General features: G+C 49.2%; 1 protein-coding gene across 7 annotated transcripts in view; it reads right to left on the minus strand.

Annotated features, from left to right (window-relative positions):
* The window catches only part of LOC147709671 (uncharacterized), a 478,515-nt gene that overhangs the window by 173,927 nt on the left and 288,356 nt on the right, over positions 1 to 16,232 (minus strand). For 4 of the 7 annotated variants that reach the window (XM_086928184.1, XM_086928187.1, XM_086928183.1 and 1 more), the window contains 2 exons: positions 15,753 to 15,899; positions 6,697 to 6,843 (listed from right to left, as the gene is read on the minus strand). In XM_086928184.1, the coding sequence (XP_086784310.1) occupies positions 6,697 to 6,843; positions 15,753 to 15,899 (294 nt within the window). The remainder of the gene's footprint in view (positions 1 to 6,696; positions 6,844 to 15,752; positions 15,900 to 16,232) is intronic. The other 3 variants (XM_086928188.1, XM_086928186.1, XM_086928185.1) reach the window with 2 other exon arrangements.

Consider the following 16,232-nt stretch of genomic DNA (forward strand, 5'->3'; position numbering starts at 1 on the left):
TGCCTTATACTTCAACACTCTCTGTGGATAATTTCTACTTTCAATGTAATAAATACAGTATATTTGACACAAAATTTGCTATTAATCTATTCAACCATGAGAGTATTCACAACTCCTCACTTTTCGATTAGCTTGAGTTGATATTGCATCTAACTGTACAAATATTTTCAAAATAGATTTAATAAATTTTCTCTCAACTTCTCTAATCACTTACATTGTGATCCTAGGTATTTTGTTCTCCATAGGCCCTTTCTCTTTCATCTTTGTGAGTGCCTTTTTGTCTTGTATGTATGTTGTCAATCAAACAGGTGTAATGGTGTGTGGCTAGGAGCGTCGAGATGGTGGTCCCACTCTAAGTGTGCTCTGGACCATTACATCATTCAATCATATCCCTGCTAGTCCATGAGCACTGGACACCACAAACTACTCCTGTACCTGCCTGTGGTTGCCTCGCAGAAATCCTGCTTCTGCTGGACACCACAATTGTCTCCTGGGGCTGTGGCATCTGGCCTGCCCACACACAAGATGGCTGCCCCATGGAAAGGCTGCACTGAGGGTCTGTGGGCTCTGAGGAGCGCTTGTGTGGTCGGCTAACTGTTTCCATAGCACCCAGCTGTGCTGCCCATGATGGATAAGAAGCCCACTAGACCGCAGCCAACCTGCTTGCCATAGAGGTGTATCCGGCGCCTGCTGGTCTGCTGCTCGTATCACAGCACAAGCCTTGATTGGCTGCTTCTGGCCACGACCTCTGACTCCAGATGATAGCCTGTGGAGGGGGCGGAGTGTGGCCTGGTGAGTCACACAGATCCTTATTGTTGGGGCGGGGTCAGGTTAGAGGATCTGAGCCTCCCCCCTTTGCTGAATATACCTACCTGCGATGCCTGGGCTTCGCTAGACCCATGACCGGACCAGCCTTTGATGGCGGGTCATTCTGAATAGGCCTTCTAGCCCTTGTCCTGCCTTGCTCCCTGATGGCCTGCTGGAAGCTGATCCCCAGGCGGTCCTCGGCAGGGGGGTGATTGAGCAAGTGAAGAGGCTGAGTGGGGGATCGGGTAACAGTGTTAAATCCCTGGGAGAAGTGGGGCACAGTAAGAGACTTGCTACTCGTCAATGACTCCTTCTGTGGTGGATCCAGGTACTGGATTCCCTGGGAGGTGGCGCCGAACTGGGGGCACGGGGTAGATGGAGTGAAGCCTACCTATTCCTGGGCCCACACTAGCCCCATAACACCTGAACTGCCAGGGTCACTTTACCCACAAAACCTGCTGATTTGAAGATGCTGGCGTGACTACCTGATTGTATCCCCTGGCCCCGGGTACTCAGCTATACCCTCACGTGGCTCCTGATGTGTGGACTTCCATCCAAGTGCTAAGGTCTTGCTCCCCATACAAGGATTAGACCCCATGGACTGGGAGGGAGGCAGCCCGGTAGTGGATCACGCACAGGACACCTGGCAGGCATGAAAGACTTTGAGGAGTTGGACTGTGGATCCTTCCGGTGCATCGCTCTTGAGGCCTGTGGCCCCCATAGCACCACAAAGCCCCTAAGACGACAGGTTACCGTCCATATTTGCCTAATTGAGATGCCATTGAGACGCCATAACCATCCCTGCGACCACATATAGTGGAACTGGTTCCTGGTTGGGAAGCTTCCTGCTGGATAGCTGGTGGAGTGTAACAGGGGTATTGACTCTGCCCTCCCTAGCCTATGCAATGGTCCCCTGACCAAGAGGTGTCACATCTTCTTTGGATTGGTCTACCTCAATGGGGAACATCTCCCTCCCCCGTGCTCACCATGGGCAAGGATAAACTAATAAAACTTCCTCCATCTCAAACCTGCAAAGAACAGTATAATACAGGTTGTTCCACCTCTGAAGGCGCCATCCCGGCTATAAATCCTTTAAAGGAGTGAGATCTGTCCACCGTCCTCCAGGCTATCAATTGCTCTCGGGACTTTGTCGAGACCAAGATAGTTGAATTGCTTTTCAACATTGGTTCTCACCAGACAAAACCCCTGAAACACGACAATGAGGATCTCTGATGTAGAATCCTGCACATCCTTGGTGGAAGATGATGTTGGGAAACTGAAGGTGCAAGTCTCCAGGCTACTGACTCACCCCGCTGAGCTCCATTGACGAGCTGAGGATACTGAAAATCACTCCTGCTAGAACATTCTAGGCTTCATTGGCATTCCAGAGAGAGTGGAACCAACGCAAGCTCTGACCTTCTTGGAGAGCTGGATTAGAACCTAGATGCCCTAGGATCGCTTCTCAGCATGGCTTGTTGTGGAGCAGGCTCACTGGGCTCACGTGCCCAGACCTCTCTTGGGGGTCCCACAGATACCAATGATTGGCTGAGTGCTCAACTTTAAAGGCAGAGACACAATCCTGCAGGAGGTCCATTCTCCGCCCACCCTGTCCTACGAAGGGAACAAGATATTGCTCTTTCTTGAATACAGCAAAGAGGTGCAAGTCTAACATCGCTCTTATACAGAAGCAATGCAAAAGCTCTGGGATCTCAACCTTCCACACAGGCTCCTGTATCCGGCTTGACTTAAAGTGGTTTTCTACAACAGAACCTACTTCTTTGACCCCCTGGAGGAGTCCTGAACCTGGGCCACAGAGAAGCAGCCTCTCAACCAACAGGTGGCCGCACACCCCTCCCGCTCACGAACATGCATGTGCTCTGCAGCAGATGAGAATCCCAGGCCTCAGAGGAGGTGTACTCGCTCCTGCAGAGGCCACAATGCCAGGAGAGTGGATTCTTCATTACCTACCCTTGCAGTACAGAGGGCACGCAGGTCTTCTGTGTCCACCGCTCTGCCTCAGAGGATGCAGGACCCGGAATCCAGTTCGGGTGAGCTGGGCAGATGATCTGACGCCCTGCCTGTCACTTGCCTGGATAACACTGACCTCTCACGGAGCCCGGTGATCGGAGACTGAGGTCACACTGACTATGTAGGAAACCTCTCGCAGGCAGCACACGTGTGGACTGTCCCAAACTCCTGAACTTTCACTATCCTGCAGCTAGGAGGGGTCCACCACTCCACTCCGAAGTTCACAGTGTTGGCTTTTTGTTTTGTTTTTAGGGTCACAGATGCTTCAGGAAATAAAGTATGGGGTGGGAGGTTGGTGTAGGGGAATGTTGGGGACTCAGGTTTTATGTTCTTGCCTTTCTTCTCCCTGAGTTCAGCTTGTGACACAACACTTTTCCACTGCGCACTTACAGGTCGTTTGGCCCAGAGGCACCTCCCTTCCTATTCCATGAGCCCAACGCCTTGTAGCCTACCCATGTCCCAGACAGATACACCCAACCTTCTCACCAATGACAGCCATGACAGTGCCTTAACTTGACTTTAAGCCTCTCGATATCCTTTTGTGGAACTTTAATGGGCATATAGACTGTGCCAAATGCACCACAGTTCTAAAATACTTTCAACTGTTCCTTCCCAATGCTTTACTGCTACAAGAAACATGTCTTCTGGGGAATCACTGCCTGTTCCTGATGCATCTATGGTATGATAGGGTTTTCCATACACGGTTTACATGAGGCTTCCATGGCGTAGCAATCCTCTTATACCATTCCCACCTACCATGGGGAAGTTATTGGACTTCACAGTAACACTGAGTGGTCATACCCTTAATCTTGTTTCAACACATGTGCAACTGGCAAGTCTTTCCTTCGAGACCTCTCAACACTATTGTTGGGCCGTCCATAAGGGTTGACGGTAATAGGGGGAGACTTTAATGCAGTCTTAGCTCCCGACAGTGATTCCACGGGGATCCCCTCTCATCAACGCTGCACAAAAGCCAAACATCTCCTACAACTGGCCTCAAGGTTTGTCATGTTCAATGTGTAGAGAACGTGGAACTCCTGCCTGCTCCAATACAACCACATTTCTGCATGCTCACCGCACTCACTCCTGCATTGACTTAATATATTCGTGCCTGCCCTTGAATACTGTGCAGTCACTGATATTCAAATCCTTGCTTGGGCATCTATGACCATGATCCCCTCCTTCTCCGTTTGAGAGGCCCCACTGGAGCTCTCCGCCCTAGCTGGTGGCTGAACGCCTGGTATCTCCAAGACAGGGACTATAAGCAGGCCCGGGAAAAAAACTTATGCTTTACTTGCAGCAAGATAAATGCATGGTTCTGTGCTCCAGTACCCTGTGGCCAGTGGGTAAGACCACCATCAGGGGGGTTCGATAAAGGCTACTTAAAAAAAATAAGCATAGGGCCGAGAGGACCATCTCTCCAAGATGGAGGCTCGGATCATCCGTCTGGAGCATACCAAGGCCACGGGTGGCTGAGGTGACACACCTTGGCAATTTGAGCTCCTGTGGGAAGAAATCCTTCATATTACTCTGGACATGGCCAAAAAGATGTGGAGAGCTTCCACAACCCGAGTCTACGGGTAGGGAGACAAAAATGGCAAACTTCTTTAGTGTTTTGCCTCCTGCCCTTAGAAAATCGAATAATCCCAGAGATTGTAGATGCCGAGGGTCATTCTCAGGGCTTCACAGCCTCCATTGCACAGACCTTCACTGAATACTACCATCACCGCTATATGGCGGCCTCATTTGTGGACCTGGGACTCAGTCCCCATTTAATATGGGTGAAACCGCTTCCGCAACTCTCGGGCGCCGATGTCCAATTACTTGATCAACTTATCTTGTTAGATGAGATAGAGGGGGCTATTTCCGCCATTGTGTCTAGGAAGACCCCAGGCCCTGAGGGGTACCTGACAGAGTACTAGAAAGCCTTTTAGGATACTCTATCTCAACTGCTCCATACCCTTTATATGAAAGTAGATAAGAACTGTACTTTCCCAGCAGTTATTGACATTGCCACCATTGTTGTGATTCACATAATACACCCTGCATTTTCCTCCTGTTTTGACTGCCGTCCGATCTCCCTCATCAACACCGAGGTTAAAATGTATGCCACGGTCCTAGCAACTCGTCTGAAACAGGTGATCCACACCCTTATCCACCCGGACCGGTATGGCTTGCTGCCCCGCCGCAACACAAGACCCTGCCTTCGGTTTCTTCGCATGACAATGGCCCATCATTGTCTCCTCCCAACTTGCAAGGCCCTGGCATTAAATCTCTTTTCATCGTACCACACTTTCTTTCTTTAGTTACGGTTGCACGCCTGTTCTTAAGATGGCAATTCATCTCTTCTGTTGACTGAGTGAAATAACTCTGTGTTGCAGCCTGGATTGGGGTATAATTTTATTTCTGAGCAGTATGTCTTAACTTAGGTGGGTTCCGCAGGCTGCTGCATGCTTTTGAGATGGGATTACTGCTTTATGAGTGTTGAAGAGTGTAAAGGTACTCATGCTGTGGTGTGGGAATGGTCAGGATAAGATCAGTTCAATTGGCTATAAATAGAAAGGATTCAGGTGGGTGAGCTTAGCAGCTGATGTGAAGATAAGAGAAAGAGAACACGCAGTTATCGTAGAGAGAGAGAACGTAGAGGAGGCGATAAGGTCACAGACTGCGGCATTCAAGGCAGAGTGGTCACTATTACGGGTTTGGGAAAGACAGGTTGTCATTAGGATTTAGACTCGTAACTGGGAGGTGAGAAGGGGTTGTTGTTTGGCAGAAGCAAGGACTTTTTGCACTTAGATGGATTGGTTTGTTGTATTTATTGATTAGTTTAAATGGTGATATTGTTTGTCCGAATGCACTGGTTTCAGGTATTTTTTAAAGGAAAATGTTGTTGGGCATGTTGTTTCACAAACTGGGAGGAGTGCAATGATCGAAAACGTATGATTTCAAAGGCACAAGTATAGAAGGGTCTGATTCAATTATGTTTTGAACAACAGGTTTAGATGTTCTTTTTCTGTTTCTTTCAGTTACCCCTGACAAAGGTCTAAAGAGAGGCTGAAATGCATTGGGTGGAATTGTGTGCGGTTCTGGAATATGAATTATATATCTCCACATGCTTAAGTTGAAGCCCGGATGGGCACGCTGAAGGCAGTTGAAAATTAAACAATAAAACACCAATGAGAAAGCTGCTGTACTCGCAGTGATTTTGAGTGACTTCTAGCAAGTGTACTAAACATTTCGATGATTAATGAACAAATTGGAGTATCGATTGTTGAACTTAGTAAACGAGATATTGGTTAAATGTTAGGGGAAAATCCCTCACTTCGCAGTGCGACGGGCTGGTGCGTAATGCACGCGCCTTTGGGAACCCTGTAGTGAAGGAATGGGCATCGTTTCTTATAATGGCAGTTTTTCTCTTCTTTCTCCCTTGCATAGTGCAGCTCTATGATTCGGTTCATAGCTAACAGAAGAATCCCACGCAGGATGCAATTCTTCGAGGTACATCAAAGAACAAGTTTGATTGCATCTTACAAGAGCCTCCCCCTTGATGCAGAGATTCTACTGATAACTAGTTAGGAATGGCAGAGTGTGCACTTTAAAATTGAGCAATACTTTATCTACAGTGTCTAGTTACTTTCCAAAACTTTCACCAGGGCTACAATTAGGAGTACATTTGGTAACTGTGTTACAATGTTAGTAAATTTAAAGGTCGGACTACTGACCAATGAGATTCAGCTTTTGGCTTCCAAACAGTTCTCTAGGGTGTGCGCATCAAAACATTGCATTATCTAACAACCCGTCATAGGGTCTGAGCACAAAATCTGTGTCTTGTTCGTAGACAGTCAAACACTCGTACTGTACCTGGGCTCACGGGGTCTGTACAATGAAAGCCACAGGATTGCTGGCAGCACTTCTGGATCCCACCACACTCCTTGTCATTGTTGCAACTTCTGGGCAGAGGATCGATTAGGCAGGTAACATTTACCTTAGGGCAGTCACCTGACTTCTCTGTCAGTGAAACATTTTCATAAATATTAAAAGAGCTTATGATGCAAATTAATCACCCTCAGAAAAATACATAACCAACAGTGAATTTCATATGAGAATGGCACAATGTTGTCGCACTTAGATTTTCAGTTGCAAAAAGCATCCTATAAGTCTCAGAATACCTTATAAAATCAGGACTTACCAGTTTCAATCTCTGGTTGAAATTATTAACGTAGTAAATAAAAAGATTTGTCTTGTATGTATGCTGTCAATCAAACAGGTGTAATGGTGTGTGGCTACGAGCGTCAAGATGGTGGTCCCACTCTAAGTGTGCTCTGGTCCCTTACATCATTCACTCATATCCCTTCTAGTCTCAGGAGCACTGGACACCACAAACTACTCCTGTACCTGCCTGTGGCTGCCTCGCAGAAATCCTGCTTCTGCAGGACACCACGATTGTCTCCTGGGGCTGTGGCATCTGGCCTGCCCACACACAAGTTGGCTGCCCCATGGAAAGGCTGCACTGAGGGTCTGTGGGCTCTGAGGAGGGCTTGTGTGGTCGGCTGAACGTTTCCATGGCCCCCAGCTGTACTGCCCAGGACGGATGTGGAGGCCACAGAACTGCCACCAACCTGCTTGCCATAGAGGTGTGTCCGTGGCCTGCTGGTCTGCTGCTTATATAACGGCACAAGCCTTGATTGGCTGCTTCTGGCTACGACCTCAGACTCCAGATGATATCCTGCAGAGGGGGCTGGGTGTGGCCTGGTGAGTAGCACAGATCCTTATTGTTGGAGCGGGTGTCAGGTTGGAGAATCTCAGGCCCTCCCCTTTGCTGAATATACCTACCTGCGATGCCTGGGCTTTGCTAGACCCATGACCGGACCAGCCTTTGAGGGCGGGCCATTCTGAATAGGCCTTCTTGCCCTTGTCCTGCCTTGCTCCGCGATGGCCTGCTGGTAGCTGATCCCCAGGAGTTCCTCGGCAGGGCAGTGATTGAGCAAGTGAGGAGGTTGCATGGGGGAGCGGGTAACTGTGTTAAATCCCTGGCAGAAGTGGGTCACCGTAAGAGACTTGCTACTCGTAAAGGACACCTCCTGTGGTTGATCCAGGTACTGGATTCCCTTCGGGGTGGCGCCGTACTGGGGACACGGGGTGGATGGAGTAAAGCCTACTTATTCCTGGAAACAAAACAGGTGATAGACCGAATGTGGATCAATGTCACACATTGACCCCAGTCCAAAGATCTGGGCCCAAATCCATCGTTTTTTTGCACTCCACACCACCCTGGGTTAGACAATGGCGATATGCAAATCAGCTCTGACCCTGTGCCCCATGGGAACAGTCCAGTCCGAACTACAAAAGCCATGTCCTTCCCAGAACGGAATCAAGCATCCGAGGACCGGACCGGTTTCGAGGTAACACCTCTCATCAGCCCGGCTAGCTTGACTCCAGTGGTGTGGAGTGCCTGGGACCCACCTCTGGGCATCCCCAGCGCACTTAGGGCGGCAATTGCAAACAAAACAGGTGATGGACCGAATGTGGATCAATGTCACACATTCACCCCAGTCCAAAGATCTGGGCCCAAATCCATCGTTTTTTTGCACTCCACACCACCCTGGGTTAGACAATGGCGATATGCAAATCAACTCTGACCCTGTGCCCCATGGGAACAGTCCAGTCCGAACTACAAAAGCCATGTCCTTCCCAGAACGGAATCAAGCATCCGAGGACCGGACCGGTTTCGAGGTAACACCTCTCATCAGCCCGGCTAGCTTGACTCCAGTGGTGTGGAGTGCCTGGGACCCACGTCTGGGCATCCCCAGCGCACTTAGGGCGGCAATTGCAAACAAAACAGGTGATGGACCGAATGTGGATCAATGTCACACATTCACCCCAGTCCAAAGATCTGGGCCCAAATCCATCGTTTTTTTGCACTCCACACCACCCTGGGTTAGACAATGGCGATATGCAAATCAGCTCTGACCCTGTGCCCCATGGGAACAGTCCAGTCCGAACTACAAAAGCCATGTCCTTCCCAGAACGGAATCAAGCATCCGAGGACCGGACCGGTTTCGAGGTAACACCTCTCATCAGCCCGGCTAGCTTGACTCCAGTGGTGTGGAGTGCCTGGGACCCACGTCTGGGCATCCCCAGCGCACTTAGGGCGGCAATTGCAAACAAAACAGGTGATGGACCGAATGTGGATCAATGTCACACATTCACCCCAGTCCAAAGATCTGGGCCCAAATCCATCGTTTTTTTGCACTCCACACCACCCTGGGTTAGACAATGGCGATATGCAAATCAGCTCTGACCCTGTGCCCCATGGGAACAGTCCAGTCCGAACTACAAAAGCCATGTCCTTCCCAGAACGGAATCAAGCATCCGAGGACCGGACCGGTTTCGAGGTAACACCTCTCATCAGCCCGGCTAGCTTGACTCCAGTGGTGTGGAGTGCCTGGGACCCACGTCTGGGCATCCCCAGCGCACTTAGGGCGGCAATTGCAAACAAAACAGGTGATGGACCGAATGTGGATCAATGTAACACATTCACCCAAGTCCAAAGATCTGGGCCCAAATCCATCGTTTTTTTGCACTCCACACCACCCTGGGTTAGACAAGGGCGATATGCAAATCAGCTCTGACCCTGTGCCCCATGGGAACAGTCCAGTCCGAACTACAAAAGCCGTGTCCTTCCCAGAACGGAATCAAGCATCCGAGGACCGGACCGGTTTCGAGGTAACACCTCTCATCAGCCCGGCTAGCTTGACTCCAGTGGTGTGGAGTGCCTGGGACCCACGTCTGGGCATCCCCAGCGCACTTAGGGCGGCAATTGCAAACAAAACAGGTGATGGACCGAATGTGGATCAATGTCACACATTCACCCCAGTCCAAAGATCTGGGCCCAAATCCATCGTTTTTTTGCACTCCACACCACCCTGGGTTAGACAATGGCGATATGCAAATCAGCTCTGACCCTGTGCCCCATGGGAACAGTCCAGTCCGAACTACAAAAGCCATGTCCTTCCCAGAACGGAATCAAGCATCCGAGGACCGGACCGGTTTCGAGGCAACACCTCTCATCAGCCCGGCTAGCTTGACTCCAGTGGTGTGGAGTGCCTGGGACCCACGTCTGGGCATCCCCAGCGCACTTAGGGCTGCAATTGCAAACAAAACAGGTGATGGACCGAATGTGGATCAATGTCACACATTCACCCCAGTCCAAAGATCTGGGCCCAAATCCATCGTTTTTTTGCACTCCACACCACCCTGGGTTAGACAATGGCGATATGCAAATCAGCTCTGACCCTGTGCCCCATGGGAACAGTCCAGTCCGAACTACAAAAGCCATGTCCTTCCCAGAACGGAATCAAGCATCCGAGGACCGGACCGGTTTCGAGGTAACACCTCTCATCAGCCCGGCTAGCTTGACTCCAGTGGTGTGGAGTGCCTGGGACCCACGTCTGGGCATCCCCAGCGCACTTAGGGCGGCAATTGCAAACAAAACAGGTGATGGACCGAATGTGGATCAATGTCACACATTCACCCCAGTCCAAAGATCTGGGCCCAAATCCATCGTTTTTTTGCACTCCACACCACCCTGGGTTAGACAACCTGTTTTGTTTGCAATTGTTGCCATAAGTGCACTGGGGATGCTCAGACGTGGGTCCCAGGCACTCCACACCACTGGAGTCAAGCTAGCCGGGCTGATGAGAGGTGTTACCTCGAAACCGGTCCGGTCCTCGGATGCTTGATTCCGTTCTGGGAAGGACATGGCTTTTGTAGTTCGGACTGGACTGTTCCCATGGGGCACAGGGTCAGAGCTGATTTGCATATCGCCATTGCCTAACCCAGGGTGGTGTGGAGTGCAAAAAAACGATGGATTTGGGCCCAGATCTTTGGACTGGGGTGAATGTGTGACATTGATCCACATTCTGTCCATCACCTGTTTTGTTTGCAATTGTCGCCATAAGTGCGCTGGGGATGCTCAGACGTGGGTCCCAGGCACTCCACACCACTTGAGTCAAGCTAGCCGGGCTGATGAGAGGTGTTACCTCGAAACCGGTCCGGTCCTCTGATGCTTGATTCCGTTCTGGGAAGGACATGGCTTTTGTAGTTTGGACTGGACTGTTCCCATGGGGCACAGGGTCAGAGCTGATTTGCATATCGCCATTGTCTAACCCAGGGTGGTGTGGAGTGCAAAAAAACGATGGATTTGGGCCCAGATCTTTGGACAGGGGTGAATGTGTGACATTGATCCACATTCTGTCCATCACCTGTTTTGTTTGCAATTGTCGCCATAAGTGCGCTGGGGATGCTCAGATGTGGGTCCCAGGCACTCCACACCACTGGAGTCAAGCTAGCCGGGCTGATGAGAGGTGTTACCTCGAAACCGGTCCGGTCCTCGGATGCTTGATTCCGTTCTGGGAAGGACATGGCTTTTGTAGTTCGGACTGGACTGTTCCCATGGGGCACAGGGTCAGAGCTGATTTGCATATCGCCATTGTCTAACCCAGGGTGGTGTGGAGTGCAAAAAAACGATGGATTTGGGCCCAGATCTTTGGACTGGGGTGAATGTGTGACATTGATCCACATTCTGTCCATCACCTGTTTTGTTTGCAATTGTCGCCATAAGTGCGCTGGGGATGCTCAGACGTGGGTCCTAGGCACTCCACTCCACTGGAGTCAAGCTAGCCGGGCTGATGAGAGGTGTTACCTCGAAACCGGTCCGTTCCTCGGATGCTTGATTCCGTTCTGGGAAGGACATGTCTTTTGTAGTTCGGACTGGGCTGTTCCCATGGGGAACAGGGTCAGAGCTGATTTGCATATCGCCATTGTCTAACCCAGGGTGGTGTGGAGTGCAAAAAAACGATGGATTTGGGCCCAGATCTTTGGACTGGGGTGAATGTGTGACATTGATCCACATTCTGTCCATCACCTGTTTTGTTTGCAATTGTCGCCATAAGTGCGCTGGGGATGCTCAGACGTGGGTCCCAGGCACTCCACACCACTGGAGTCAAGCTAGTCGGGCTGATGAGAGGTGTTACCTCGAAACCGGTCCGGTCCTCGGATGCTTGATTCCGTTCTGGGAAGGACATGGCTTTTGTAGTTCGGACTGGACTGTTCCCATGGGGCACAGGGTCAGAGCTGATTTGCATATCGCCATTGTCTAACCCAGGGTGGTGTGGAGTGCAAAAAAACGATGGATTTGGGCCCAGATCTTTGGACTGGGGTGAATGTGTGACATTGATCCACATTCTGTCCATCACCTGTTTTGTTTGCAATTGTCGCCATAAGTGCGCTGGGGATGCTCAGACGTGGGTCCCAGGCACTCCACACCACTGGAGTCAAGCTAGCCGGGCTGATGAGAGGTGTTACCTCGAAACCGGTCCGGTCCTCGGATGCTTGATTCCGTTCTGGGAAGGACATGGCTTTTGTAGTTCGGACTGGACTGTTCCCATGGGGCACAGGGTCAGAGCTGATTTGCATATCGCCATTGTCTAACCCAGGGTGGTGTGGAGTGCAAAAAAACGATGGATTTGGGCCCAGATCTTTGGACTGGGGTGAATGTGTGACATTGATCCACATTCTGTCCATCACCTGTTTTGTTTGCAATTGTCGCCATAAGTGCGCTGGGGATGCTCAGACGTGGGTCCCAGGCACTCCACACCACTGGAGTCAAGCTAGCCGGGCTGATGAGAGGTGTTACCTCGAAACCGGTCCGGTCCTCGGATGCTTGATTCCGTTCTGGGAAGGACATGGCTTTTGTAGTTCGGACTGGACTGTTCCCATGGGGCACAGGGCTAGAGCTGATTTGCATATCGCCATTGTCTAACCCAGGGTGGTGTGGAGTGCAAAAAAACGATGGATTTGGGCCCAGATCTTTGGACTGGGGTGAATGTGTGACATTGATCCACATTCTGTCCATCACCTGCTTTGTTTGCTACTTATTCCTGGGCCCACACTAGCCCCATAACACCTGCACTGCTGGGGTCACTTTCCAAACACAACCTGCTGATTTGAAGATGGTGGCTGGACTTCCTGGTTGCATCCCCTGGCCCAGGGTACTCAGCTATACCCTCACGTGGCTCCTGATGTGTGGACTTCCATCCAAAGTGCTAAGGTCTCGCTCCCTATACAAGGATTAGACCCCATGGACTGGGATATAGGCGGCCTGGTAGTGGATCACGCACACGACACCTGGCAGTCATGACAGACTTTGAGGTGTTGGACTGAGGATCCTTCTGGTGCATCGCTCTTGAGGCCTTGTGGCCCACTAGCACCACGAAGCCCCTAAGACGACAGTTTACCGTCCATGTTTGCCTGATTGAGATGCCATTGAGACGCCATTGAATTACCTGCAGCCACGTATAGTGGAACTGGTTCCTGGTTGGGAAGCTTCCTGCTGGATAGCTGCTGGAGTGTAAGAGGGGTATTGACCCTGCCCTCCCTAGCCTATGCAATGGTCCCCTGACCAAGAGGTGCTGCCTCCTCTTTGGATTGGTCTACCTCAATGGGGAACATCTCCCTCCCCCATGCTCACAGTGGGCAAGGATAAACTATTAAGACTTCCTCCATCTCAAACCTGCATAGACCAGTATAATACAGGTTGCTCCACCTCTGAAGATGCCATCCCGGCTATAAATCCTTTAATGGAGTGAGATCTGCCCACCGTCCTCCAGGCTATCAATTGCTCTCAGGACTCTGTCGAGACCAAGATAGGGGAATTGCTTTTCAACATTGAATCTCCCCAGACAAGACCCCTGAAACACGACGCTGAGGATCCCTGATGTGGAATCCTGCACATCCTTGGTGAAAGATGATGTTGGGAAACTGAAGGTGCAAGTCTCCAGGCTACTCTCGGGTGCCAATGTCCAATTACTTGATCAACCTATCTTGTTAGATGAGATAGAGGGGGCTATTTCAACCATTGTGTCTAGGAAGACCCCAGGCCCTGATGGGTTCCTGAAAGGGTACTACAAAGCCTTAAAGGATACTCTATCTCAACTACTCCACACCCTGTACATAAACGTAGCAAAGAACTGTACTTTCTCAGCAGTTATTAACATTGCCACCATTGTGGTGATTCACAAAATACACCCTGCATCGTCCTCCTGCTTTGACTACCGTCCGATCTCTCTCATCAACACCAAGGTTAAAATTTATGCCACAGCCTTAGAAACTCGTCTGAAACAGGTGATCCACCCCCTGATCCACCCGGACCGGTATGGCTTGCTGCCCCGCCGCAACACAAGACACTGCCTTCGGTTTCTTCGCATGACAATGGCCCATCATTGTCTCCTCCCAACTTGCAAGGCCCTGGCATTAAATCTCTTTTCATTGTACCACGCTTTCTTTCTTTAGTTACGGTTGCTCGCCTGTTCTTAAGATGGCAATTCATCTCTTCTGTTGACTTAGTGAAATAACTCTGTGTTGCAGCCTGGATTGCGGGTATCATTTTATTGCTGAGCAGTATGTCTTAACTTAGGTGGGTTCCGCAGGCTGCTGCATGCTTTTGAGATGGGATTACTGCTTTATGAGTGTTGAAGAGTGTAAAGGTACTCATGCTGTGGTGTGGGAATGGTCAGGATAAGATTGGTTCAATTGGCTATAAATAGAAAGGATTCAGGTGGGTGAGTTTAGCAGCTGATGTGAAGATAAGAGAAAGAGAACACGCAGTTATCGTAGAGGGAGAGAACGTAGAGGAGGCGATAAGGTCACAGACCGCGGCATTCAAGGCAGAGTGGTCACTATTACGGGTTTGGGAAAGACAGGTTGTCATTAGGATTCAGACTGGTCACCGGGAGATGGGAAGGGGTTATTGTGTGGCAGAAGCAAGGACTTTTTGCACTTAGACGGATTGGTTTGTTGTATTTATTGATTAATTTACATGGTGATATTGTTTGTCCGAATGCACTGGTTTCAGGTATTTTTTAAAGGAAAATGGAGAAAATGTTGTTGGGCATGTTGTTTCACAAACTGGGAGGGGTGCGATAATCGAAAACGTATGATTTCAAAGGCACAAGCATAGAAGGGTCTGATTCAATTATGTTTTGAACAACAGGTTTAGATGTTCTTTTTCTGTTTCTTTCGGTTACCCCTGACAAAGGTCTAAAGAGAGGCTGAAATGCATTGGGTGGAATTGTGTGCGGTTCTGGAATATGAATTATATATCTCCACATGCTTAAGTTGAAGCCCGGATGGGCACGCTGAGGGCAGTTGAAAATTAAAGGATGAAACACCAATGAGAAAGCTGCTGTACTCGCAGTGATTTTGAGTGACTTAAAGCAAGTGTACTAAACATTTCGATGATTAATGAACAAATTGGAGTATCGATTGTTGAACTTAGTAAACAAGATATTGGTTAAATGTTAGGGGAAAATCCCTCACTTCGCAGTGCGACGGGCTGGTGCGTAATGCACGCACCTTTGGGAACCCTGTAGTGAAGGAATGGGCATCGTTTCTTATAATGGCAGTTATTCTCTTCTTTCTTCCTTATAAAGTGCAGCTCTCTGATCCGGTTCAGAGCTAACAGAAGAATCCCATGCAGGGTGCAATTCTTCAAGGTACATCAAAGAACAAGTTTGATTGCATTTTACAAGAGCCTCCCCCTTGATGCAGAGATTCTACTGATAACTAGTTTGGAATGGCTGAGTGTGCATTTTAAAATCGAGCAATACTTTATGAACAGTGTCTAGGTGCTTTCTAAAACTTTCACCAGGGCTACAATTAGGAGTGCATTTGGTAACTGTGTTACAATGTTTGTAAATTCAAAGGTCGGATTACTGATCACTGAGATTCAGCTTTCTGCTTCCAAACAGATCTCTAGGGTGTGCACATCAAAACATTGCATTATCTAATAACACGTCATAGGGTCTGAGCACCGAATCTGTGTCTTGTTTGTAGACAGTCAAGCACCTGTACTGTACCTGGGCTCACAGGGTCTGTACAATCAAAGCCACAGGATTGCTGGCAGCACTTCTGGATCCCACCACACTCCCCGTCATTGTTGCAACTTCTGGGCAGAGGATCGATAAGGCAGGTAACATTTACCTTAGGGCAGTCACCTGACTTCTCTGTAAGTAAAACATTTGCAGAAATAATAAAAGAGCTTATGATGCAAATTAATCACCAACAGAAAAATACATAACCAACCGTGATTTGCATATGAGATTGGCACAATGTTGTTGCACATAGATTTTCAATAGCAAAAAGCATCCTATAAGTCTCAGAGTACCTTATAAAATCAGGACTTACTAGTATCAATCCCTGGTTGAAATTATTAACATAGTAAATACAGAGATGTGTACATCTCAACCTCCTTTCATCATAGTCCCAGTTAGAAACACCCCTATCGTTTGTCACAATAATAGACTAAAATATTGTATTCATGGAATGCCTTATACTTC

Source organism: Lissotriton vulgaris, chromosome 6 (assembly GCF_964263255.1).
Source record: "Lissotriton vulgaris chromosome 6, aLisVul1.2, whole genome shotgun sequence".
Lineage (NCBI taxonomy): Eukaryota > Metazoa > Chordata > Amphibia > Caudata > Salamandridae > Lissotriton > Lissotriton vulgaris.